This window comes from Brassica oleracea, chromosome C7 (genome assembly GCF_000695525.1).
Source record: "Brassica oleracea var. oleracea cultivar TO1000 chromosome C7, BOL, whole genome shotgun sequence".
NCBI classification, from domain to species: domain Eukaryota; kingdom Viridiplantae; phylum Streptophyta; class Magnoliopsida; order Brassicales; family Brassicaceae; genus Brassica; species Brassica oleracea.
The window spans coordinates 37,702,147-37,727,168 of record NC_027754.1 but is presented as its reverse complement, the minus strand read 5'-3'; the positions used below and the strand labels follow the sequence as shown (position 1 = coordinate 37,727,168).

The window sequence follows — 25,022 nt, the reverse complement described above, 5'->3', positions numbered from 1 at the left end:
CTTCCTCATCGCTTGTGGCAGATTCGTAAGGAAACACTTGTTGTTTCTATCTTTTCAGTGTTTCTGGATCATTTATCCTTTGTGAAGTATGATTGCCTCCCATATGTTCCATTCGGTTTGAGTGGTTCTGTTGCAGGGAGTAGTGTGCCCAAGATTATGTATGCTTCCATGTTTGTTTTGTTCAAAGGCTCATCCATTTGGTGTTTTGTGATGCCGAACTTCTGATTGTTAAAGCTGCTTCTGTTGCGGTTTCAATCCCGGGCGTTAGACCAGTACTTGTGCTCTCCAATTCCCAAAGATTCATTTCACTTCTTAGCACGATTGGCGTTGAGTTTCGAGGACTGCTCAGCGACATTATGTGTTGTTTATGTGTTATGTTTGCTCCTATCTTATGGTGTTATATCTCATTGCTTTGCTTTGCTATGGTAGCAGCATATGTTTTAGCTGGTTTGGCTTTGTTATTGCTTAATGTAAACAATTTCTCCAGCAATGGGGACTAATGATTTATAAAGCTGTTGTTTGATCAAAAAAAAAGTAGATAAGGAAAAGTTTCTTCAGTAACATATTGCAATACTATTTTCACAAATCCACAATCACAAAGATTTGTGCACCATCTATATTTCATCAATGTCTAGACAACGGTTGCAGCCATATAGCTTTTGCGATACGCCGCTGCATTTGTTGGAGACAACATTTGACCTATTCCTTCGGCCTTGAGATGAGGAACCAACATTTTCAAAGACAACTACGGATTCACATGAAACAAAGTCAATGTCAAATTGCAATGGCAAAGTAAACACAATTCTATACAAAACATGTAACAGTATAATGACTTACATCAAGAAGTCTGAGGCTATGCCAAACACGAAGAGGAGTGGGGAATGGAGAGAGCAGTTGGCCAATGGAGGATAAAGAAATAACGAATAGATGATAGAAGAGAGAAAGTGGCCTAGGGTTCATGCCACCAATCAGAGCCATCAAGCCTGACGTGCGAAACCCACCACTAGAGAGGTAATCAAAGCAACCTTGTCGCATGGCCTCTCTTGCTTCGTCCGTTGAAGCAATTAGCACTTGCCAAAATGAATTCCCTAGTGTGTTTACTGTTGCTGACATTGGCTTCACCATTCAATTTTAAAACGTTTAGATTTTCTTACATACTTTTTTTTAATGTTCATCATTTAAGATGAGTATGTGACATATGCTCACCTTGCGTAGAGCATAGAAGGACTTCATAACTTCTGAGACTTTGTTTTCATCACCGAGGTTGCCCAAAGGCTTGAGAAGACGGCTTAGAATGAGAATGTCAGACAATAAAACCATCATCCCCGACGCGATTACGGGATGACGCATGTTGAATGCATCTCCCAATACAATCACTCCCTTTTTTCTGCTCAAAGTAGCTGGCATGCGCTTTGCTTGTGTAATTTTTATATGTGATCCCTCATCGAGCCCTTTCAAAAATGTTTTGCGGAGTTTTAGAGGTACCTGCCACATAAACGCAGAGAGATAGCTTCACGAGCCCGCTTACCAATGTTAGAATGTGTGAATGCATAACTTATCTACGTACTAGTAACACCAATTTAGTAATCTATATATTTTTATATGTAGTCACTAGTCATTTTCTTCATTGATCAAAGATTACTATAATGCGTACCTGGGGAGCAATAGAGTTCTTCACGAAGGACGCCATTTCACCATTTGAAACAGAAGGAAGATTTTTGGAGAGAAGCTCAAAATTACAACGAACGTCGGTGCTGCTGATTTGATACATCATGGCGAAAGATGGTTTAGCCATTATCAAGTGTAACTTGTCGGGCTGTTCAAGGCGACAATTCCTCGAGATGTAACCAATCTCGTACGCCGTAACCTCGGCCTATATCAAATTAAAGAACAAATATGCTTATTAAGTAACTTGCTAAATCAGAATGATTGACATTAGTACTCTTGTCATTATCACTTATGTAAGAGATTTTAGTCTATTGTTTTCTATACGAACACTCACATTGTTGTCATTTAGAGAGCGACGAAGGTTCGAGTGGCAACCATCGCATACCACAGTGAGAGGTGCAAATGATGTGGTTTCTTCCCCTGAACTGTTCTTGTATGTCACTCCTTTGACCACTCCTTTTTCTTCTATCAAAGATCTCACGGTCCCTTCTTCCAGCCGCACACTGCCAATTAATTAATATTCGGTGTTTTAATAAATGTTACAATAACATGTCCATTGCTTGTGTCGGCTCGTTACTCAAGCGGTAATTTATATACTTCATTAATTAAATCACATACAAACCAATACTTATATCAGGTCAGTCTAATTTCCCATCTCTAAACAAAAGGTTAATTAGCATGATTAACCCAGGCTTTTAATTTGGGGTTCTTAACTCATGATTTGACATTTTTTTTACACTTTCCGGCTAAGAACCGACTCTTATATCTCTTATTTAAGAGACTGTTCTTAGTTTTTCTTAGTTAAAAACTAAGAAGCGGTTCTTAACCGAAGCTAAAAACCTCATTCTAAGAGCATGGGTTAATCATGGGAATATAATGAAGGGTTCAAGTTTCTTAGATGTTCTTTACAAAAAAAAAGTTTCTTAGATGTTTAATTAAATCTTCTTATACAAGCTTTCTTTTTCGAATTCCTAGCATACTTACTAATAAAATGGTAAAGAGAGTTAAGTACTTGGGAAGAGACGAGGCCTTTTGGCGCAGTCTCTGGACAAAACGGCCATTGTGAAAAAATCGACCAGATGGTTCATAAGGAAAGTTGGTGTCCACCGGAAAACATGCGGCAGTTTCTTTTCCGTCCTTAAAAAGTCTTATGCCGGTGGATTTCTGTGCGTCTATTTCCTCTAAACAATCTATTTATATATAAACGCACATATTTAGTCATGAAACAAATTAAGACACAACATATGTCTTTCTTAATGTAAACGTAAATGAAAGTTAAGCAAATGCATACCTTGAAGACCGAGCTTAGAAAGCATGAGCCGTCCTCCTGGCTGCATGAACTCACCCATCATTCTCACTGGCTCTCTCATGTCTCTTTCTATCACATGTACTCGACGCCCGTCCTTTAAAACAAGTTCTTTTATATTATCTTTAACCCAAACTTAATACACATGACTGTAATCCTTCCCAAACTATTAAAATATATACAATACTATTAAGGAAAAAAAAAAGAAATGTCTAGTTGTGATTCTACCATTAGTAAATACATGGACAAAAAACTGTCCCGTTATTTTACGTACCTTAGCAAGAGCATAGGCGAGAGCTGAGCCGCCCACTCCAGCTCCGACTATTATGACGTCAGGGCCACCTTCTTTTCTCTCCTCAGTAGCCACATCCGCCAACTTCGTCGCCTTCTTCTTCTTCCTGTTGGTGACGTGAAATATCGTCCAAGACAGTACGAAGACAAGTAGCATCCGTAAACAAACTTCCACAAAAGCCATATCCATATCTTTTATTACTCTGTATGAGAGAGCTGCAAGAGGCAGAGTAACATAACATATATATATACTGTAGCGGGCATGGGAGCTGCATCACCAGATGCTAACTTTCCATCATAACCAATAATGTCTTAGATATTTTCATAGATACAAACAAAATATACTGTACCCACTCCAATAATGTTGTTTAAATATGGTTTTGATTGGCGAAGCATTTGCCAAAACATCACTCTTAATTATCCAGTCAGTTGAAAAATATTTATTAGCATTTAGAAGTTGTAAATGCTCTCTAAATGTTATTTGCTCAATGTTTTTTTCATAGAGCTTTCAGTAGGGCCCTAACATTTAGAAATATAAAAAATCAAAGTTTTTAATTTTTTATCTAATTAGTTTATCTTATTTAATAATACGAAAATCATGTTTGTATCCAAAAATTAAATTTGTGTGTTTTAAAACTAAAATTTGTATTAATATATTTTTAAAACTGAAAATAAAATTAGTTTATTAATAATTATATATAACTAAATAAATACATTATTTTAAATAAGAAAGCTATAAAATATTGTTAAATATTATAAAATTAGATAATCATATATTATATAATAATTTAATATATGAATCATATACAACTCTACCAATCATTATTAATAGTATGTTAATAAGAGCATATGAAACATACTGTTTCTATCATATATTGCTATTATTTTATTGCCGACTCTGCCATTCCAAACTTACGTCACTACGTGGCTCTGATTGGTTTGGTTTTGATTAGTTAAAATTGCACAACAAACACGTGTACTATATGAAATTTACACAAAAAATGCATTACAAAATCAGGATATTACAAACAGAGTATTAAAGTTTAGTTCTATGAAATAATGAGAAGTATAAACTATATAAGTAATCCGTTTTTAGATAGTTAATTAATGTTGGACTTCTCAAAACACAGAAGTTAAGAGCATGATTAACCCGGAGTTCTTAGGATGGATTTTTTAGCGGAAATTATGAAACCGTTTCTTAACTTTTAACTAAAAAAGCTAAGAACTGGTTCTTAAATAATGATTTTAAGAACCGGTTCTTAACTTTTAAGTTAAAAGTTAAGAAACAGTTTTTTAACTTCCGTTAAAAACCTCATTCTAAAAACTTCGGGTTAATCATGGTCTAACGGCCAATGAACTATTCACTCATTGTTCCATGGTAAAGTTTGTTTTGTCAAACATATTTACAGAGCCGGTCCTAGCTATTATATGGCTAGAAGCCAATTTAAAAAATGTGGCTGAAGTCCCTTGAACCCGCAACCTGTAACAGGTTACAACAACCACCCAACCGCTGGGCTACTAAGAACTTTCTGTTCAAATGTGGCCGTTTAGGATGATAATATTTGGTGGCTGGAAGCACAAGCTTCATTGGCTTCCCTCTAAGACCGGCTCTGCATATTTAGGAAGGAGGATAAAGTCGTTTTTGGCTGCTTCCCCTGAGGCTGAAGTTGCCAATATCACGTGTTGATAGATATTGCCATAAATTTTTCAATTTTTTTTTCGGGTGCAATTATTGAGACGTCGACTATACCAATATGGCAATATCTATCAACACGTGAATTCTTTATATACTAATTTAAGAATTGCACGAGATGAATAATTGCGCGGATAAAAACTAATTTTTATCTATTATAATTTATTTATATTTATTTATGTATTATGTATATTATTAAATTAGAATAAATACATAAATCAAAACAATACATCTTGTTTATTTATGATATTTTTTTGGTAAATAAATAAAAACAATTATTTTATTTATTTTATATGGTATATAACTAATTTTCAATAACATAGACATAGATATATAGTATATTTTAATATAAATATTTATTATTGAGAATTCATACTCATATGATAAACATAAAATTTCTAATGTGCGATATTTTGAATGTAAATTTTAAAATTAAAATATTAAGGTTTCAATACTTTTTCAATACAAATTTAGAATTATCATATTTAAGTATTTCCCTATGTTATATAGTTTAATTTTAAAATATATTAATATATAATATGAATGTCTAATAAATGAGACTTTATATTCATACGATTTATGGTCATTTGTATCTTGTTATTACCAAAAAAATTAAACCATTGATCACAAAATTTTAGTGTGAGACATTTAACGTTTTTAGTAATTTATAGTCGTTTTAAAAATTCAAAATATAACATAAAAGAAAAAAAAATTATTTTTTTATTATATGATTAATGTGGTTTTTTTTTAACGTCTGATAACAACTGAAAGATTAGTAATGCAAAAACAAAGCAAAGCAAGAAACTACATCTTAACAGCTCAATCTTAAAAGAAAGACACATGAGCTTAGAATGCACTTTCTTGACGAATACGATAAAATTAAACAAAAAAAAGGTAAGATACAAAAATTATTATCAAATATTTATTATTCATAATCATTAACTGTCATATATACGTTAATTATATTAGGCAATTCTGTAGCTTTTATTTAAAGAAAATGCAAAAATATTTTTTTTGTACACTATTTATCAATTTAATAGTTAGTTTAATAAAATTATATAATAAGTTAAGATGGACCGACCTATTTCTCTTCTGGATTTCATTCTCACGGTGACACGTGTGTACAAAACAATGTTATAATATTTGTCGATTAATATATAAGAGATTTTTATGGCCTTCGATTATTGAAACAACGACAACACTGAACATGTTTTTGCTATATATGAGTGGCCTCTTTGATCATATGTCCCGTTCTCTTTTGAAAACTCCAAGCGAAGGGAAAAAATGCCGTCTTTTCTGATGATAATTTTCAAAAATAATCATTGGCTGAACGTCCACCCAAAACAATTATTTTAGGAGAACTTTCCAAAATATTGTTGCAACTTGGAAATTGATAGACCATTTTAAAAAGTATGTCATCATAACTATAAGAAAAAATATCTTATAGGAGAACTATTTTCGAAGGTGTTCAACTTACCACCTTAATTTGGATAGATTTCGGCTCAATTCTTCAAAGTTTAGATATTTTTCCTAGACCTATAAAATCATACCGCAAAATTATTGTAGAATTAAGATTTTAAATAATAAAATTAAGGGCTGTAAGCATTAGTTTCATATGTTTACCCCAAAGATCGGCTTTGTTGACATCTATCAATGTATATAGTGTGTGACATCCTACCATAAGTTAGTTGAAAACGTATTCTCAATGAACTACTTTTGGAGTACATGTATGAATATCCAGTTAAACATGTAATTATCCTTTGAACTTGTTCTATTATGAGAACTTTTTTCGGGTCCTCTACCACTTGGGAAGTGCTTCGGCCAAGACAAGAGAAAAAGAACTGGATTGATGTAGTCTGGTTCAAAGGGGCTGTACCGAAACATCCCTTTACAATGTGGGCAGCAAATTATGACAGGTTCCCTACTGAGGCAAGGCTGGCCGAATGGGGACTGCCTATCTCTGCTAATTGCTTATTCTGCTCAAGATTCATCGAAACCAGAGACCACTTTATGCTGTCTTGCGAATACAGTCAGGAAGTTTGGAGGGAGGTGCTTCTCAGGTGCCAACCACCGATATCTATGTTCCTGAGCTGGGATGAGCTCCTTTCTTGGATTTGAGCTTCACCATCAAGCAAGCTAACTCTCCTTCATAAGCTTGTTGTGCAAACGGTTGTTTTCCACCTGTGGAAGCAAAGGAACAATCTGATTCATAACCAGACATCAATTCCCCCGGCTTCAGTCTTCTATGGCATTGAAAAGGAAATGAGAAACATTCTATCTGCTAGAAGACTAAGCAAACAGTTCCACTCGCTTATGGTGATGTTGTTAAGATAGTGCTTTAGGCGTATGAGTTAAATCAATCACCCATCTTGTTTTTTATTTTCTTTTTGTCAAGATGGCTCAAACTAGATTTTCTTGTAAATTTTTTGTTTTCATTTAGATAATATATACAGTTTAGCAAAAATATTATGAGAACTAGGTTAAGACCCGCGCCTTGCGCGGGATCAACATTATATATAAAAATTATTTTATGTATTAAATATTTTTACATATTATGAAATAATTAATATATATTAAATAATTAAAGTTCAGTAACTATTAAATATGTAATTAAATTGATGCAAACATATAAATTAATTTTATTAATCCAAAAAATATTTTTTTTATATTTGATAGGATATGTAATTAAATTTAAATGATACTAACATAGATAATATATTTTAGTATATTTTTAATATTAATGTCTATTAAATGATGATTTCTACTCATATAGTTTTTTCGATCATTTATATCTTTTATAGAAAAAAATCTAAATTACTGATAACAAAATTTTCATTGTAAGATTAATAGTTTTAGTAATTTATAATATAAAAAAAATAAGTTGTCAATGATCGTTCAAAACTTTTATCAAAAAAATTGTTCAAAGTAAATTTTAAAACTAAAATATTGTATTTTATATGGTTTATAGTTTAATTTAAAATGATATATATATTAATCTTAATAATTAATTAAATTAGACTTTTTACTTATATAATTTTTCTAATCATTTGTATTTTGTCATAGCGAAAATTTTAAACCATGGATCATAAAATTTGAATGTGAGACTCTTAACAGTTTTAGTAATTTATAGCCGTTTGTAAAAATTCAAAATATAACATATACATAAAAATCTAAATTTTTATTATATGGTTATTGTGGTTGTTTAATTTATTTAATAGTTTAAAATTAAACAAATATGATAGAAGATACACTCTTTTTTTTTATCAAATCTTTATTATTCAAAATCATTAATTGACATATATATATTTTAGCCACATTAGGCAATTCCGTAAATTTTATTTAAGGAAATAATAAAGTACATTAATGATGAATTTATTGTTAGTTTAATAAAAAGCTTATTATATAATTAGATGGACCAACATATTTCTCTAATGATTCTAAGAATCATCCTAGTGATGACATGTGGCTACAAAAGGAAGGTGTAATGCTTCTCAAATAATATATAGGGGATATAGTTTTTGTTATACTGAAAACTGAATATTTCCTTTTTAGTAGTATGAAAGTTGTATTAATTTGTACAGAAAGACCATCATAGGAACACTTGTTAGGCCCATTAGCCCATTAAGTTCAGGATAAAGATAAGAGTTTTCGTGTCTCTCTATGGACAGAAAAAAATCAAGAACAAAAGGCAAAGTATCTCTCAACTCAAGAATCAATAGGAAGCAGAAGATGAAGAGAATTCCTCGTATCAAATTTCCTCAGAGACATTCTTCATCTTCCTCTCCTTCTACTTCATCAGGTTAACATCTTTTCTCTTTCACTGCACTTTTTTATATTTTGGTTCTTGATTTATTAGATGCCAATTACACGTCACTAGCTTTTATTAATTCTCAGGTTCTGGACCAGCGCATGGATCTGTTGCCGGCGGAAAGAGGAACGTGACGGCGAGTTCAGATGTCCCGGCGGCGCCGAAGAACATTGCTGATGGAGGGAAAGCATCACTCCAGCCGAAACGCACTCCTGTATCCGACAAGGAAATCGAATCCATAATGGTTAGATACTTTCATTACAAAAATGGAAAGAAAAAAATAAAAAGACAAGAAACAGTATTACTAACTCAACTCTTGTTTTTTTGTTCTGCTTTAAATCTTGTAGTTGGGAGGTTGCATCTGACGTTTTGACGTTTGAAGATTTGATCAACACTTTGGGCTTCTGTCTTTTTCGGCTGATGGACTTTTATTATATGCTTTTTTTTTTAATGCAAAAAAAGAACTAATAATGTAAGAGAATATGATGCTGTTTCTCGTTGTCAAGGCCTATCTTGTATCTAAGCATTATTGCCTTAACATTTTTTTATTGGGAAAATTAAACTATAAGGTAGTAAAAAATTAAGCATATTACAGGATAATGTGTATAAATTAAACGTAAGAAACTATAGAAAGCAATGGTAAATTGAGAACTCCGAGGGATTATATGAATTAAGTAATCTCTCTTATCAAACAAATGTCAAGTGACTGTTAAGTCTGCAGCAACAAAAAAAAACACACACACACACAGCTTCAAGTCCCCAACCAAAGAAACTCAATTCGCGTTACTTCTGTTCTGATTCATGTACAAACCACAGGATCCGATCAAACAAAAATTAAAAAAACAAGAAGTGTTGAAGAAAGAAGTGTTGAAGAAGAATCATATCTCAACTTCTCGAGACCAGTAAAAAAGCGAGGTTGTGTGTATGCCTTTCAGATTGACTATAGCTCGGTGTCACAGAGACGGATCATTATTTCAGAGACCATTCTTCGTGCAAACGGGATATAACTGAGGCTGTACCTGCTCATTATTACCATTGTGTAAATGAATTAATGTGTTTGATCCAAAAAAGGCTCAAGAAGACATTTTAGAAACCAAATCCTGTTTTGGGTTGAATTTAAAAAGCATTGAACTTTACCAAATAAGTGCACAAGTCTCGCATAGGATCGCAATCACCGTCAAAATTTTGCTGTGGATCTACAGGAGACAAGATAAATGAAGTTTCAAGCTAAGAGTTATTGGAAAAAAAGAAAGTTGTAGACTTTGGAGATTACTAGATGTTGAGAAAGAGAGAAAGAAGTTACCAAGAGAGCGCAAATGAGTGCAAGAAGGACGCATCCGCCATAGATGGAAGTAGCGTAGATACGCACAGGGTCCAACATCATGTTTATCTGCTGCTCAGGTCCCATGAGGAAGGCTGTGCTGCCAAAGAAAAAACAACGTCAAGGTCATCTAACTGGTTATTCCGTAATTTCATCCTAAACACAATAAAGGAAGGAACTTTGAGAGAAATGAGAACAGAAGAACCATTCAAAAACCTATTGATCTCAAGAACTGAAATCGCTAACAAATGTTTTTTAAGACAAAACAGCAAGTTCTTGTCGGCTACAACGTTCAGACACCACATACCTTCCAGTAGCGAGAACATTTCCGAATGTGAAGAGCAGTGCAAACTTGATGGGGATGGCAAATACGATCATGGACTGCAGAAGAAGAAAGGAAATAAAAATTACTAATTACAGATTGGTCACAAGATCATATTCCAATTCAATCTACAAGAGCAATGGATATGTGAAATTGATATTTACCAGAAACATGAGAAGTAAACCAGCGGCCAAGGACGCGGCGAATCCGTACATTCTCTGCAAAAATCGTAGAAGAGATTCAGCAAACAGAGAATAAGAAGAAGAACGAACAAAAGAACACAGGAGGAGGAGAAAACCTGAGTTGTGGAGAGAGAACAGAGACCCTCCGATCCATCTTCAAGGAAGCTATCGTTTGCTCCTTCGCCGTCTCCGCCGCCAGAGAAGAGTTCGTTCAGCTTCTGCATCTTGTTCCGATGATTGATCGGAGGAAATGATAAACAGAGTTCAATCTAGGAAGAAATGTTCGCTGCTTTGCTGGCTGGCTTTGAGACCAAAGTGGCCGAGTGCTAACCAATCATATTCATTTTTAAATTTACTTTGTATAAGTTTTGTTGACGAATTTTGGAAAAAATATAGGCCCATCAGTTTCGGCCCATCAGGACCCTTGTAATTGATGAAGCTGGCCCACTAGAGTACAGAAATTTCCTACTCAGATTCGAAAGCAGACAGAGGTAGAGAGCAACAAGTGAAATGTTAATTTTTGGCTGTCTAGGCGTATTTCCGAAAGTACATAAAGCTCTACAGTACTTGTGTATTTACTCGTCCTGTTTCATTTTGGTTAGGAATGTTCAATCCGGATATCGGTTCGGTTTCGGTTCGATTTTTTTGGTATTTCGATTAGTAAAATATAACTATCATTTTAAATCCATATTTACTTTGGTTCGGTTTGGTTTATATACCGTCGGTTTTCAGTTTATTCAGTTTTATACCAAAACATACTTCTTTAGTTTGGAATCATATTATATATATTTTCAAATAAAAGAAAAAGATAAAATAAAAACGCTTATACCTTCTGATGAAATAATCAAATCTAGAATTAAAATCAAAATTCAAAATTTTGAAAATAAAAATAAAAAACAAAAGAGAAGTACGAAAGAAAAGTTTTTCCACTCTTTCATATTTAGTGTTCATCAAAGTCATGCTTATTCGAGTGAAACTCTGTTCGTTTATAAATAAGAAAAAAAAATTCATAATTTTTTTCTAGTTATTATCCATCAAATTTATAACATTCACTTCAATTTAATCAATGCTAAAAGAAAGCAAAATTTTTAAAAGAAGAAGACTAAGAAAATAAGAAGTCTCAGTTGCGATGAATTGTTATTTAATTATATTTAAGTGTTTTTCAAATTAAGATTATTTATTACTATAAAAAAATATGGTAATAATTATTAACAAAAAAATAACTTATATAACAAATAGATTTTCATGTGACGTTAGAAAATATGTACATATTTACATGTTTCTACTTTTGATCAGTTTTGTTCGGGTTTAATCGGTTATAAACCAAACTATATCTAAATCCTACGGTTTTTATAAAATCATATCCATTCGGTTTATATGGTATATACCAAAACCACACCATATTGTCTATTTCGGTTTGGTTCGGTTTGGCACGGTTCAGTTATAACATATTGGACATGCCTAAATTTAGTTTTAAAACAAAAGTCGTTTTAAAATTTTAATATAATTTATTTTAACTTTATATGTTATATACTCCCTCCGTTCCATTAAGATATACTTTTTAGAAAAAATGTTTGTTTTGGAAAAATATATTTTTTGTGTTTTCTATGAAAACATTGTAAAATTCAAGAAAATTAATTGACTTTATTGAATTATTATTGGTTAAAAGTTATTGAAAATTGAAAATTACAGAAAACGATACATTCATTATAGTAGTTTAATGTGTTTTCTTAATATATGTAAAAATAATAAAAAAATATATCTTTATGGAACGGATGTAGTATATTTTTTATGGATTGAAACAAGATTAGATGAATAAGTAGTGATGATTTTATTTTAAAAATATTTAAAATTAAATATTTTATTAATCTGTGTGCATGAACATTAAATTAAATTAAAATTAAAAAGACGGAGTAACAGTTTGCTTCTCTTGGGAAACATAGCACCTAATTAAAAGCCAATAAAATCTCACTTTTTATTTCAAAAAATTATATATATTTTAAAAAAAAATTGCTGCATGGAAGCGTGTAATATACGTTTATAATGAGCCTCTTCACTTACTCTCTCTCACACCACGTCTCTTCATCCTCTTGTTTCCAATACTAACTCGCTTCTCTCTCGTCCTCTGCGTCTTCTTCTCATCTGGTTGCGTTTTTACAGTTCTTTCTCTGCATTTCCCCTCAAAAGGTATATTAATATTATAGTTTCTCTTCTTCATCGTGAAAGTTTTTTTTTTCTTTTGTAGGTTTTCTCATGAATTTGTATTCCAGATGAGCAACCGGAGACCGCCCAAGAGAGCACTGGTTCAAGTTGATGATGATGATGAAGAAGATAAGTTTTACAAACTCAAGATTCTCTTACCAAACGGCACAAATGTGACACTCACACTTAATAACCCACAACCTGAAATGTCGATAAGGAATTTCGTTAATCTGGTGAAAGAGGAGTATGAGAAAACTCGGAAGAGCTGTGTGTTGTCAGGAAAGATGAGGAAACGTATTGATTGGAATCTGGCTGCTGAATCTTATCTTGACTTTAACGGTGAGAAGATTATAGGAATGGTTCGACTTGAGACTTTTAAGCCTGATTCGTGCAATATACTACGTCTTGATGTGAGCTGTTTACTTTTCTTTTGTTGCTTTCATTTGATCTTCTCTGATGTGTTGATTCTGATAACTATGATTTTTTTCTGAATGTATTTTCCATCAACTTTAATCTCTGGATCAGGACGGGTCTGGTGAAGCTACCACTATGTATGAGGTCAGTATTATTATTTAGTTCTTTGATATATGTATGATATCATTGACTTCTTAACTTGTGTTGGTGATGATGATTAGATTCTATGTTATTTTTTGCAGAATATGTGGGATTTGACTCCTGATACTGATATGCTGAAAGAACTACCTGAAAATTATAGCTTTGAGACAGCTCTTGCGGATCTGATTGTAAGTGTTCAGTTACAATTACCTTATAAAATAAGATTTCCTGATAAAGAACACCAGTTTTCATTTTGCTCATTTTTCACAGGATAATTCTTTGCAAGCTGTGTGGTCTTGTTCCCCTGGTAACAGAAGACTGATTAGGTTTGTTCTTGTCATAAGAGTTCATATGATCCAACTTGAGTTTTATCTCTGAATGCAATGTGACTTCTCTTGCAGTGTGGATGTTCTCGAAGATCGGATTTCAGTCTTTGATTCTGGTCCTGGAATGGACAGTAGCAAGGAAAACTCTATTGCTAAGTGGTGAGCCTTTTTCAAATGCTCTGAATACATTGAAGATGTTGTTACTATATATTAATATATTACTGAGACAACTTGAAAAACATAAGATGTTCTTTTTTTTTGGTCAAAACGTAAGATGTTATTATTTGCTTAAGTTGATACTGCAATTTTGAGCATCTTGCTTATTGTCAAAATGTGCAGGGGAAAAATAGGAGCTTCAATTCACAGGTCCTCCAAATCCAAAGCTATTGGAGGCAAACCACCATACCTTATGGTAGCTAACTATTCTTAAGAAAACTCAGGACATTTTCTGCTTGCATCAATCTTTATACACAAGAAAAAGTATTACTGCTGAATATTCAATCTTATGCTACGTAGCCATTCTTTGGGATGTTTGGATATGGAGGTGCATACGCGTGTATGCATTTGGGAAGGTGTGAGTTCCTGTTTTATCCATCAATGTTCCTTTCCTTATCATGTGCATTTAACTAACTTTGCATGGTTAGGCGTACTTTAGTGTCGTCGAAGACGAAACAGTCCAAGAAAGTATTCACCCTGCAACTCAACAAAGAAGCTTTGATTGACAATCGTTCTACCTCCGGAAAGAACTGGAAGGTTATTTATCATATACATTCATCTTGCAACTCCGTTTAGATTCTTATTACTTGTTAAAGTCTGAGTTCTTAAACAGTGTCTTTTTTGTAAAGGTCGACGGTGGAATGAGGGATCCTTTGGACGAGGAAATGAAGTTATCTCCTCATGGAAGCTTCACAAAGGTACATGTCATTTTGATATTTATTTTATTCATCTCTTTTTAATACTTGAGTTCTGAAACTGCAAGTTAAGATGAGTATATGCTTTATCTGAAACTGCTTTTCTATTTAATTTCTAGGTTGAGATTTTTGAATGGAAATGTAAGATCCCAGAGATATATCAACTTCAGTGCAGACTTAAGGATATTTATTTTCCTTACATCCAGGTAATTGTTTAGCTGAGACTACTGACATTATGTAATAAAACTAATCTCTTTATTCTGGTGGTTCATGGACGGAGTAATGTTTTTTCTTACTTTTGTCAACCTTGTAGTATGATGAAGTATCTAAAACGGGAAGGACTCTGAGGCCTGTTGAGTTTCAGGTTTGATACTATCATTCTTATTTTCGTGCTCTTAGTTACATTCATTGCTTTATCTCTTTTCTTTTTTGACATTTTCAAAGGTTCATGGAGAGGATTTAACTGAGATAGTGGGTGGAGAGGTTGCCACCACCAACCTAAACTCCAAGGGTGAAGAGTTTTGGTTTCAGATTCGTATCTACGAAAAAAGAAAAGGTACTAATAAACCTTGGACAGTTTAAGTTGCGCCTGGCTTGCTTTTGCTTCATCATGTGGTAGGTAAATTCATCTCATTGTTTGTCATGCAGGGACATCACAAGAGGCAAACGCTCGTCTCAAGTTTGTATATTTTCCAATCGTCCATGTATGACAAAAAATTTTCAAAAGAAGTGAACCCTGTTGACCTCTTTGGTTACCTTTCTTGAACTGAAAAATTTGTGAGCTCTCTTAACTTTGCATGCTGTAGGGAAAAGAGAGCACTGATATAATTATGGAAAGCTTAGAGAAGGAAGGATACAAAGTTTCTGAAAGCTTCCAAACTTTTGGTCGTGTTTCAGTAAGAAGGCTTGGCCGTCTACTCCCAGAAGTTCCTTGGGTTAGTCATCTCTAGTCTTCTCTTCTGTTAGACAAAGAACATTTTGACCAATGCTATTTTCTGTGTAGGCATCAATTCCGTTCATGGAAAGAGGAGCCAGAGCCTCTACTCTGCAGAAATGTTGCCAAAGAGTGAAATGTTTTGTCGGTATGTCAACTTATATACATGCTTTTATTCATATAATGTTTTATGATTGTATGTTTTGTCGGTATGTCAAGTTATATGCATGCTTCTTTTCATAATATGTTTTATGGTGGTTGTAGATTTGGATGCTGGTTTTGTCCCAACACCCTCAAAGGTGAGCTTAAACACTATCCTCTAACTAGTGCCATCTTTGTTTGATTACTGATCATGCTTTTTTTTTTTGCAGACTGATCTTTCAAGCCAAAACCTATTCTCTGTGGCTCTGAAAAACTTTGGTAATAAATCCAAGGAGAAGGATAACGGTTAGTTACAAAAAAAAATTCGAACTTATAATTATTTTTTGCTATTCTTCTAGTGACTAGAGTAGACTTAACTCTTGGTTCTACAGATGTTAGTATGGTGATTCATAGAGAAGGAACAAGTTTGACTTATGGGCAAGTGGAGCAGAGTTATCATGATTGGGTTCTTAAGATGCATAAGTCATATGATGAAGAAGATGCCATGGGTGAAGATGAAGCAACCTTTATATTTGATTCTTTGGATAAGAAAGCTCTTTGCATTTCTCATGATTGTGAAGGTATGTTTAGCCCCAAACACTTTATGGTTCTAACATATAAAAAATGGTTCATTTGTAATTGAATTGCCTTTGAGCTGTAGCTGTGAGGGTGCACAAGGTAATGAAGCGAAAAGGGAAGTCATGGGAACGTGGACAGAAGATCAAGATTATGAAAGGAGCATGTGGAGGAGTTCACAAGAACGATGTCTATGCAACAATTGACTATTTCCTTATAGAAAACTTTGAGGATGAAACAGGAGGTAAAGTTAACTGTCTCTACTACAAATGAGTATCATGCTTTTTGTACTCGTTGTGGATTGATCTCTTTCAATGTGTCTTCTAAGCAGGTGATGCTCGGATTATATGCAGGTGACTGATTTAAACTAAGTTCTGATTTGTCGATGACTTCTCACTATTGTTACTAGTTATATTTTGACTTTTTTTTCAAAAAACATGTAGGCAAATAAATTTCTGTGAGGAAGAAGGATGCATGCTTTCAACCATTAAAGGAATCTCAAAACTGGAAATTCGAAAATCTTCATCTTTCCCAATTAGTATTATAGACACTGAAAAGGTCAATAGCTGAACCTTGAAACCATTCTTTTCTTTTCTTCTGCATACTCTTTTAATATAACTCTGAGATGTGTTTTTTGTTTGCAGTGTGTACTTATTGATGATAATGAATGGAACAGAAAACTTGTCAAGCAAAAAGAAAAGGATCCATCAAGAATTGATTTGCTGGATGAGAAAGACTGCAGAACATTGAAATTTAATGGGGTAATAGTGTTTGATGTTATAATTTAGGACATAGACAGCTAGACTTTACTCATCTTTGTTCATTTTAATGCCTTTATCACCATCTACTTGAATCTAAGCACTTGTATTTCAATAATTATGTTACAGGAAACAACTATTGGTGCATCAGTGTGTGCTGGACAAACCCTACCACAACAGATTGTTGCAGTTGTTAGACCTGCTAGCTACACATCTTCAAAGCTGTCTAAAAAGTTGGACCAGAAACATTTTGTGAAGATGGATAGAGAGATGCTCATGGAAGTAGAACTACAAGGCACACAAATGAAATCAAGGGAGAAGAATGCAAAACCTTTGTATTCGGATCGATGTTTTCCTTCAAACCGTGGAGGGTTGCATGGTCTTTACATCTTTCAACTTGAGTCCAAGATCCCACACTTGTTCAAAAAGGCTGGCACTTACATTTTCAGTTTCTCTGTTGTAAGTCTTACATGCCACTTAAAATATCTACAAGATATCATATAATCTAATTGATAGAATATATATTTTCATTTCAGGGTAATTCAGTTACTTGTAAAAAGAAGGTGATTGTTAAACCATCTTCTAAGGTGGGAAGCTGGAAACTTGGTGGTAATCAAGAGACCATTAATGTTAGGTAAGACTCATAACTGCATTGCATGTCAGACATTTCTTCACTTACATCCTTCTTTTGATCGATAGTAACTGTTTATCTACAGGGTGGGATCGTCTCTTCCACCTTTATCTATCTATTGTTTAGATGAGTATGAGAATCAGATACCATTCACTTCTGTTCCAAGTCTGGAAGTTAGACTGAAAGCCAGCCCAGAATTTGAAGTCCCGGTTTACATGATTGAGGCTAACCTGACAGATAGTGGAATTCTCAAACTCAAGGTATCTTAAGTCCTAATGTTGTGACTATACTTTTTTTTAATAAATAGATACTATATACAAAGCTTCTGGTGGTAGTCTATGATTATCTCAATTTCTTACACTAATGCAGAATATGGTCGTTGAGACTGATGCGTTAGATGACATCAGACCAGATTATGAAGCAACCTTAGAAATATGCTCAAAGGATGAACCATTTTCCGTCTCTGTTGCTTGTATAGGTAAGCCTTGTGCTTTGAATTTTTTTTATAGAAACATGTATTCATTTGTATGGAACTGGGAAACAGGAAATGTATTAATATACAACATAACCTGATTTACAAGTGTACTTCTGTGTAGAATTGATATTTTTGCTTAATGAGCTTTTCGTATTTTCAGTTAAACCTGGGCCTTTGAAGTGCGTTGTCGAGAAAGATGCACAGGCTTTAGAAAACTTGCTTCCGGATTCTACTGTTGAAAACTTCATCTTGGAGGTATGCATATAAATATGATAAAGGTTTATGCATGTAATTTTTTAAGTAATTAGTTTTTCCATCAAGTGAAGCTGAATGCACTAACTTTTTGCGCAGATGTTCGATGAATATAATAACCATGTTGCAGAAGGTACCAATGTTCCGATTTGTACTAGTGGCCTTTTTATCCAAGACAGGATGTGCTTAGACTTAAAGGTGCGATACGCTTATTTTCTTCAATTATTTTTTATTAAAGATGATCAATGACTAAATTTTTGCATGTACACGATAGAAAGAATAAGTAAACAAATGTTCGTTTCATTTAATATTTTAAGTTCTTTGATCACTTCATAGGTTGATAGTGATGGCTGCATTGATCTGTCTGGGATTCTCAAAGTCACAGCAGGCTATGGCAAACCCGGTATAAAATCTGGTGGCATTGTTTTGTAAGATGTAATAAAATGAGGTCTTCTGATTGTCTAATATCTTTGTTTCTCTGTAGTGTCACTCTCTATAATGTCTGGCAAGGAAGAGATCTTCAAGAAAGAGTCGCTAGTTGAGATAAGAGAGCTCAGGCTGTTAACAAAGGTAAAATATTTGTAACTGAGTTTATCTCCCTTGTTCTGCCTAAACAATTATCATGTTTTGTTTTTTTTCGATCAGCTCCCGGAGTACTGTACTGCTGGTACAAATCTTACAAACCTCAAGTTTAAAGTGACGGATTCATATGGAATTATGGATACTAGTATCAACAATGACGATAAATCCGAGTGTTTCCACACCTTGAGCATTGAATCCGATTCAAGCAGCGTTGATAGTACAACCAGATATGCCTTTGTTCATGGCTCCTGCAAAATCACTTCTCTTTCCTTACCGGAGACTGAGGGTGCCTTCTCTTTCAAGGTTTTCCATTCTAGGCATCCAGAGCTTCATATGAACTTGAAGGTAGTAATTTATCTTAAAATATCTTTCTACCAATGAGAAGAAAATGCATGTTGTTAATATAATCTTCTATTAATTTTCAGATTCAGCTAACTCCTGCCCAAACATTTGAAAGAGATGAAATTGGTTGTTATGAACCTAATCCTAGGATATATCTAACACCTCTATCAAAGATGGGTTCAACTACAAATCCATTGGTGGTTCCAACTCAACAGACTCCATCTTCAGAGTTTCTAACTCAACAGACTCCACCTTCACAGTTTAGAGTTTTGTCCATTAGAGAAATGTCATCGGCTATCAATAGCCAAACTGACCCAGTGGATATGGCACAGTTCAGTGAGTACACTGAGGTATGTATGATCATATTACCTATTTAAGCCACACATAAAAAATGTAGAATGATGTAACTTGCATTCCAAGTTCTTGCCTCAGCTACTTGCTTGAAAATGCTTCTTTTTCCTGCAGATACTAAAAGCAAAGCTCAATAGTTACACTGAAAGGATATCTGAAGCAAATGAGTGTCTAAAATGTTTGGAGGCTGAACAAGAAGAGGCTGTGCAAGAGTTGAGTGCCTTGCAAGGTAACTATTAGTTGTTTAAACTTAGCTTAAGAGCTTCACAAATTGTTATTTATAACATACTCTCATTCATGGTGCCTCCATCTCAGCTTCTCTGGAACCTCACGGTGTGTCGTTCCCAGAGTGCCTATCCAACAAAGAATCGATGATGAAACACATAGAAGAGAATCATCATAACACTGCTGCATCAGTGTTCTGTTCTTTGTACAGAAATGCACCGGCTTCAAAGTCTATGCTTCTGTCAAAGGAAGGTGTTTTCGGCATCGTAGCGCTTCTTGGTTCAGTTGCCTCAACCCCTCTAAGCAGGTGATATCAATAGCTAGAGTTGATCATATTGTCTAAACTTTGGACAAAAACTTCAGTAACTTGATATGAATATGACAGGGTATTGTCTGAGTATTTGGGAGAAGACACAATGCTAGCTTTGGTGTGCAAATCGTCAAGACTTGGACCGAACATTGATCCCATGCTTCAAGCCGAAGCAGCTAGGCTCGAAAGATCAATTACCAGTCGGTTTCATGTTCTGTGCCTTGGTGCAACTAGGTAACGTGCCACTCAAGTTTTGTTTTGCTAAACCCTAATGTGTTGTTTCCTGATGATCTTTTTTTCCAAAGATGTAGTCCCTGGACTGGTGGACTTGTGGAGAATGATCCTCAGAGGAAACTAGCCATGGATGATCCAAAACTTTCCGATGGAGATCCCATACCGGGCTTCATAGGCTATGCAGTGAACATGATCAACCTGGCTGAAGAAGAGTTAAACATCAAAACATACGAGGGCCACGGGCTTAGGGAAACGCTGTTCTATGATGTGTTCGGGAAGTTACAGGTTTATGAGACCCAAACACAGGCTAAAGAGGCTCTTGAACACATCAGTGGTGATGGTGCAGTATCGTTAGATGGATTTATAGCAAAAGGAAACAAGTTTATATGTTCCCGGTACAGATACTTGATCTTTATAACCATTGACACTTCCATTCTTGCATTTGTTTGATCATTTGCTGATATGATTTTCGGTTTATTGATTTTTTTTTTATGTCAGTAAACCGGAGATTCATTTCCCGATTACAGTAAGGGAAAACGAAGAAGAGAAGTGGAGCAACTTAGAAGAAGCAAGAAACAGAGTGAGAAGGGTTGAAAAGAAGATAGTGAAGGCGAGGTGTTTGTTGAGTAAGTTGGAGAAGAAAATGAACAAGGCTAATGAAAGATCTGACAGTGCAACAAAGTTTTCTCTAGAAAGCTAATCTAGACCATGTCAGTCGACTTAAACCTTTGGCCTTTAGTACTTATGAGTTGAATAAGATTTTTAAACATTGGCTGACTCGTTGGTATGGCTATTTATGACTTATGATAATCGGTTTGGCTTTCTGTGTTTTTTGGGTAGTTTCTTTGTTCTCCTTGTTTTGGGTGCTTGCTGGGTTGACCGAAGTGGTCCTAACCAATCATATTGAAGAAAAGAAATTAAAGTTTACTCAAGTTTTCAACGAGAGTAGGCCCATGAGTTTACCCATCATGCCCCTCATCATTTAAGATGATTGATTGATCACTAGAATGCAAAGATCAAACCAAACTCTTCAATCCTTCTTTCTTTCTTTTTCTGAGAAAGACTATGCATCCTTCTTTCCACTTACCTAGCAGATGGCATGCACCTAACAAGAAATATCCTGCTCATGCACAACATAATCGAGACGTCCAAAGTCAAGCACCGACCAAAGTCAAGCACCAAACTTCTGTTTTATTACGTCTTTTAAAAGTCTCAAAAGGATTTGATCCAAAAGAAAAAGTCTCCAAAAGGACCTCTTCGAATGATAAATTGTTCTTAATTACTTTATGAGTTATCATCCACATTAATGTTTAAATTGTACTTTCAACAAATTGAGAATCATTATTTAGTTTCTTAGTAGCGACTAGGGATGTTACAATGGGTTTTGTCAGCGGATTTTTAATGGGTTTTAAAAAAAAATGTTCATTTGGACACATTTAGTTAAATTGGTTTTAAATGGGTAGGTTTGTTAAGATTCATTTATTAAATGGGTTCTAATTAAAATTAGTGGGGACCTTTTTAATTCATTTAACTTAATATAATTAATTAATTATTTTTTTAGGAAAATGTGATTGTATAGTTTTGGCGAAAAACTTGATTTTGCGGTTTTAGCGGGAAAACTCAATTTTTACGGTTTTGGCGGAAAAATTCGTTTTTACGGTTTTGAAAGGAAAACTCGATTTTACGGTTTTGATAAGAAAACTCAATTTTTACGTTTTTGGCAGGAAAACTTAACTTTTACGGTTTTGGCGGAAAAACTCGATTTTACGGTTTTGGCGGGAAAACTCAAATTTTACGGTTTTGGCGGAAAAAACTGATTTTTTGTTTTGGTGAGAAAACTCGGTTTTACAGTTTTGGCGGGAAAACTTGATTTTATGGTTTTGGCGGGAAAACTCGATTTTACGGTTTTGGCGAGAAAACTCAATTTTACGATTTTGGCGGAAAAACTCGATTTTACGGCGGGAAAACTCGATTTTGCGTTTTGGCGGGAAAACTCGATTTTACGCTTTTGGCGGAAAAAATCTGATTTTACGTTTTGGTGAGAAAACTCGGGTTTACGGTTATGGCGGAAAAATTCGGTTTTACGGTTTTGGTGGGAAAACTTGATTTTTCGGTTTTAGCGAAAAAAATCAATTTTGCAGTTTTAGAAAAAAAACTCTATTTTACGGTTTTACCAAAACAATTTGATTTGCGTTTATATAATAAAAATCCGTTAAAATTTTTTATTTGTTTCATTTAATTTTTGTTAAAAACCATAAAGTTAAAACAATTAAAAATTAAATGAACAATAGATTAAATAGGTGTAAATGGGTTAGTACAAAATTTGTGGATCTAAATGGGTACCTTTAATAGACCTATTTTAAATGGGTCTAAACGGATATGGATTCTAAATGGGTGGATCTTAAACGGGGTGGGTTTAAATGAGATGGGTTTTACCATTTTAACATCAAGTGACTGTCTTGACTTGAGCACAATCAAGTGAAGCTAGGGCTTGCAGCCCTAATATTAATATACGATTGTCTGTCTTGATTTTTACAAAACCTTTTGTTAATCTTGTGGAAAATCTTTTCCAATTGTTTAACACATCATGAAGTTTGGCAAACCTTCCTTCATTAATTTATTTTTCTTGACTTTACAAAACCCTCTAAAATTTTGCTTCCCAATCTATTTCCTCTTTTTTTTTTTTTACAACCCAATCTATTTCCTCTTAAAGTTTTAGATTCATCACTATATCTTATTAAGAAAAATTGAAAGTCCATTATGTTATATTAAAAAGTTATGGGCTTATGTTACTTGATACACATAGTTCAAATCAAAATAAGAATTTAAAATTGATTTATATCAAAAACATATTCGAAAATATACATATATTCAAAAATTGATTTTTCCTAAAATATTTTCAAATAACCGTTATAATTTTTTTCAATATATATAAGAAAAATAAAATACAAAGCTTAATTTCAAACACCAAATTAAATTATGATTTTTTATATTTCACATAAAATTTTAAAAATATAATATATGAGATTACTTATATGATGGTACATATAAAATACTATTAATTATATGGTTACTTGTACGATGGTAATTATAAAATACGATTAATTATATGATGACACATATATAATATATAATAGTGACTAGGGGTGAGCGTTCGGGTACCCATTCAGGTTTATGACGGGTCTGTTTGGGTTTCGAGTTTTTGGGATCAAAAAATATTTCAACCTCATTTAAGTATTTCTAAATTTCGGTCCGGGTTCGGTTCAGATCTTTGCTGGTTCGATTTGGATTGGAATAACCCATTTAAACTATTTTTAATTTTTTTAAAATTCATTATATACTCTAAATTTCTCAAAATCTCAAAAAATAAATAACATATGTTAGAGTACCTGAACTTAACATATAAATTGGTTTGGTTTAAATATTTGGACAGAGAATCAATAATTATTTTAAGTATTTTTGGTGTTTTGAGTATACTTTAATTATTTTAGATATTTACTTTTGACTATTTGTATATATTTTCAAGTATTTGAACCAACTTAAAAGTATCATATATATTATGGATGTTTTTATGTACATTAAATCTAAAAATAATTAATATATATAAGTATGTAAGTTTATTTCGGATACATTCAGATCCCCGAAATACTTTGGTTCGGATTAGGTTTCAGTTCTCTAAATACCAAAATTTTGAATAATTCAGATATTTAATTAATTTTGATTCGAGTCTAATACTACTTTTCTGGATCGGAATCGGTTCGGTTCTTCGGATTCGAGTTGTTTGGCCAATCCTAAATAGTTATATAAAAACAAATAGCAACATATTTTTTAAAAATATATTCTGCGGGCACGCGGATCAAAATCTAGTAACTAGTATTAAACTTCCAACATAAACCCATATATTTAGGATAAAAAAATGACTAACAAAACATGCCTTAGTTAAAAAACAAGAACTAACAAAATATGCCGTATAACAGTTTTTTTTAATAAAATATTTGCTGTTAAATTTTTTTACTGCGTCTACGATGCATGTTCTGAAGCTTCTAAATTAGGTTCTCATTTACAACTTTTGGTGAGAACGCAATGCTCGGATCTTCAAACTCACTTCAATGACTGAGCAGGCTTTCTTCAAAGTTGTGGATTGTGCAATGAGAGACAGGTTGCTGTTTTTTTTTCCTTTGATGGTTGCGTTTTCGCCGTCTTGTTTGATTTATATTTTTGGTTTATATATCTTCATAGTTAATCTTCTCTTTTTTTGGTGTAAATGCTAAGTAGTTAACCTTCTCTCTATCTTCCTTTATTGTGTTTCTATTGTAATTAACTGTATTTTTTTTTTTGACATCATTTTAAACAGATTCTATCAAAATTCGGCAAACCAAACTAGTAACTTTGCATCCATGTGAACAACGAAGTACGTTTGTTTCCTAGCACTTCATGCCAGACTGTCCGTCTTTGTATTCGACGTTCGGGTGATATGTAATTAACTGTGTTTTAAAGCTCAGAAAATTGATATGAATTTTAACATTTCGATTCAATTTTTTTAGAACGGCTGCTTTAAGCCTAAATTTTGTTTTACAACTGATGCATGGCTCTTCTCCATGAGTTTTTTTAGAAAATGATAATAAA

The 25,022-nt window shown here is 33.5% G+C and overlaps 3 protein-coding genes and 1 pseudogene across 4 annotated transcripts; 2 read left to right on the top strand and 2 right to left on the bottom strand.

Moving 5' to 3' along the window:
• Positions 1–167: 167 nt before the first annotated feature.
• On the bottom strand, positions 168–3,478 carry LOC106307047 (squalene monooxygenase 1,2). Its single transcript, XM_013743884.1, has 8 exons — positions 3,249–3,478; positions 2,960–3,071; positions 2,681–2,858; positions 2,003–2,171; positions 1,655–1,873; positions 1,207–1,485; positions 838–1,116; positions 168–745 (listed from the first exon to the last, which is right to left on the bottom strand). Exons 1-8 carry the CDS (start codon positions 3,453–3,455, stop codon positions 632–634), a joined length of 1,557 nt encoding a protein of 518 aa, XP_013599338.1. The 5' UTR covers positions 3,456–3,478; the 3' UTR covers positions 168–631.
• Positions 3,479–8,559: 5,081 nt separating this feature from the next.
• On the top strand, positions 8,560–9,355 carry LOC106302126. Its single transcript, XM_013738647.1, has 3 exons — positions 8,560–8,757; positions 8,853–9,010; positions 9,114–9,355. The coding sequence occupies exons 1-3, from the start codon at positions 8,619–8,621 to the stop codon at positions 9,129–9,131; spliced, it is 315 nt and encodes a 104-aa protein (XP_013594101.1). The 5' UTR covers positions 8,560–8,618; the 3' UTR covers positions 9,132–9,355.
• LOC106302125 (vesicle transport protein SFT2B) lies at positions 9,176–10,917 on the bottom strand. Of its 2 annotated transcripts, none has more exons than XM_013738645.1 (6): positions 10,708–10,917; positions 10,574–10,627; positions 10,395–10,468; positions 10,070–10,187; positions 9,904–9,962; positions 9,176–9,788 (listed from the first exon to the last, which is right to left on the bottom strand). In XM_013738645.1, the coding sequence occupies exons 1-6, from the start codon at positions 10,813–10,815 to the stop codon at positions 9,707–9,709; spliced, it is 495 nt and encodes a 164-aa protein (XP_013594099.1). In that variant the 5' UTR covers positions 10,816–10,917; the 3' UTR covers positions 9,176–9,706. The 2 variants fall into 2 exon arrangements, with proteins under 2 accessions (XP_013594099.1, XP_013594100.1); XM_013738646.1 differs by having other exon boundaries at positions 9,176–9,785.
• A 1,944-nt stretch (positions 10,918–12,861) lies between these two features.
• LOC106304823 lies at positions 12,862–21,139 on the top strand (annotated as a pseudogene).
• Positions 21,140–25,022: the final 3,883 nt, after the last annotated feature.

What these genes read in the sequence shown, in the direction of transcription:
- LOC106307047 (XM_013743884.1), bottom strand. Translation starts at nt 3,455, where the DNA reads ATGGATATGGCTTTTGTGGAAGTTTGTTTACGGATGCTACTTGTCTTC. An exon ending in TCGCCTATGCTCTTGCTAAG is followed by an intron (nt 3,072 to 3,248) that starts GTACGTAAAATA and finishes CTTGTTTTAAAG; the next exon opens with GACGGGCGTCGAGTACATGT. An exon ending in AAGGCCTCGTCTCTTCCCAA is followed by an intron (nt 2,172 to 2,680) that starts GTACTTAACTCT and finishes ATTAATTGGCAG; the next exon opens with TGTGCGGCTGGAAGAAGGGA.
- LOC106302126 (XM_013738647.1), top strand. Translation starts at nt 8,619, where the DNA reads ATGGACAGAAAAAAATCAAGAACAAAAGGCAAAGTATCTCTCAACTCA. An exon ending in CTCTCCTTCTACTTCATCAG is followed by an intron (nt 8,758 to 8,852) that starts GTTAACATCTTT and finishes ATTAATTCTCAG; the next exon opens with GTTCTGGACCAGCGCATGGA.
- LOC106302125 (XM_013738645.1), bottom strand. Translation starts at nt 10,815, where the DNA reads ATGCAGAAGCTGAACGAACTCTTCTCTGGCGGCGGAGACGGCGAAGGA. An exon ending in GTTTACTTCTCATGTTTCTG is followed by an intron (nt 10,469 to 10,573) that starts GTAAATATCAAT and finishes CTTCTTCTGCAG; the next exon opens with TCCATGATCGTATTTGCCAT. An exon ending in AATGTTCTCGCTACTGGAAG is followed by an intron (nt 10,188 to 10,394) that starts GTATGTGGTGTC and finishes TTTCTTTGGCAG; the next exon opens with CACAGCCTTCCTCATGGGAC.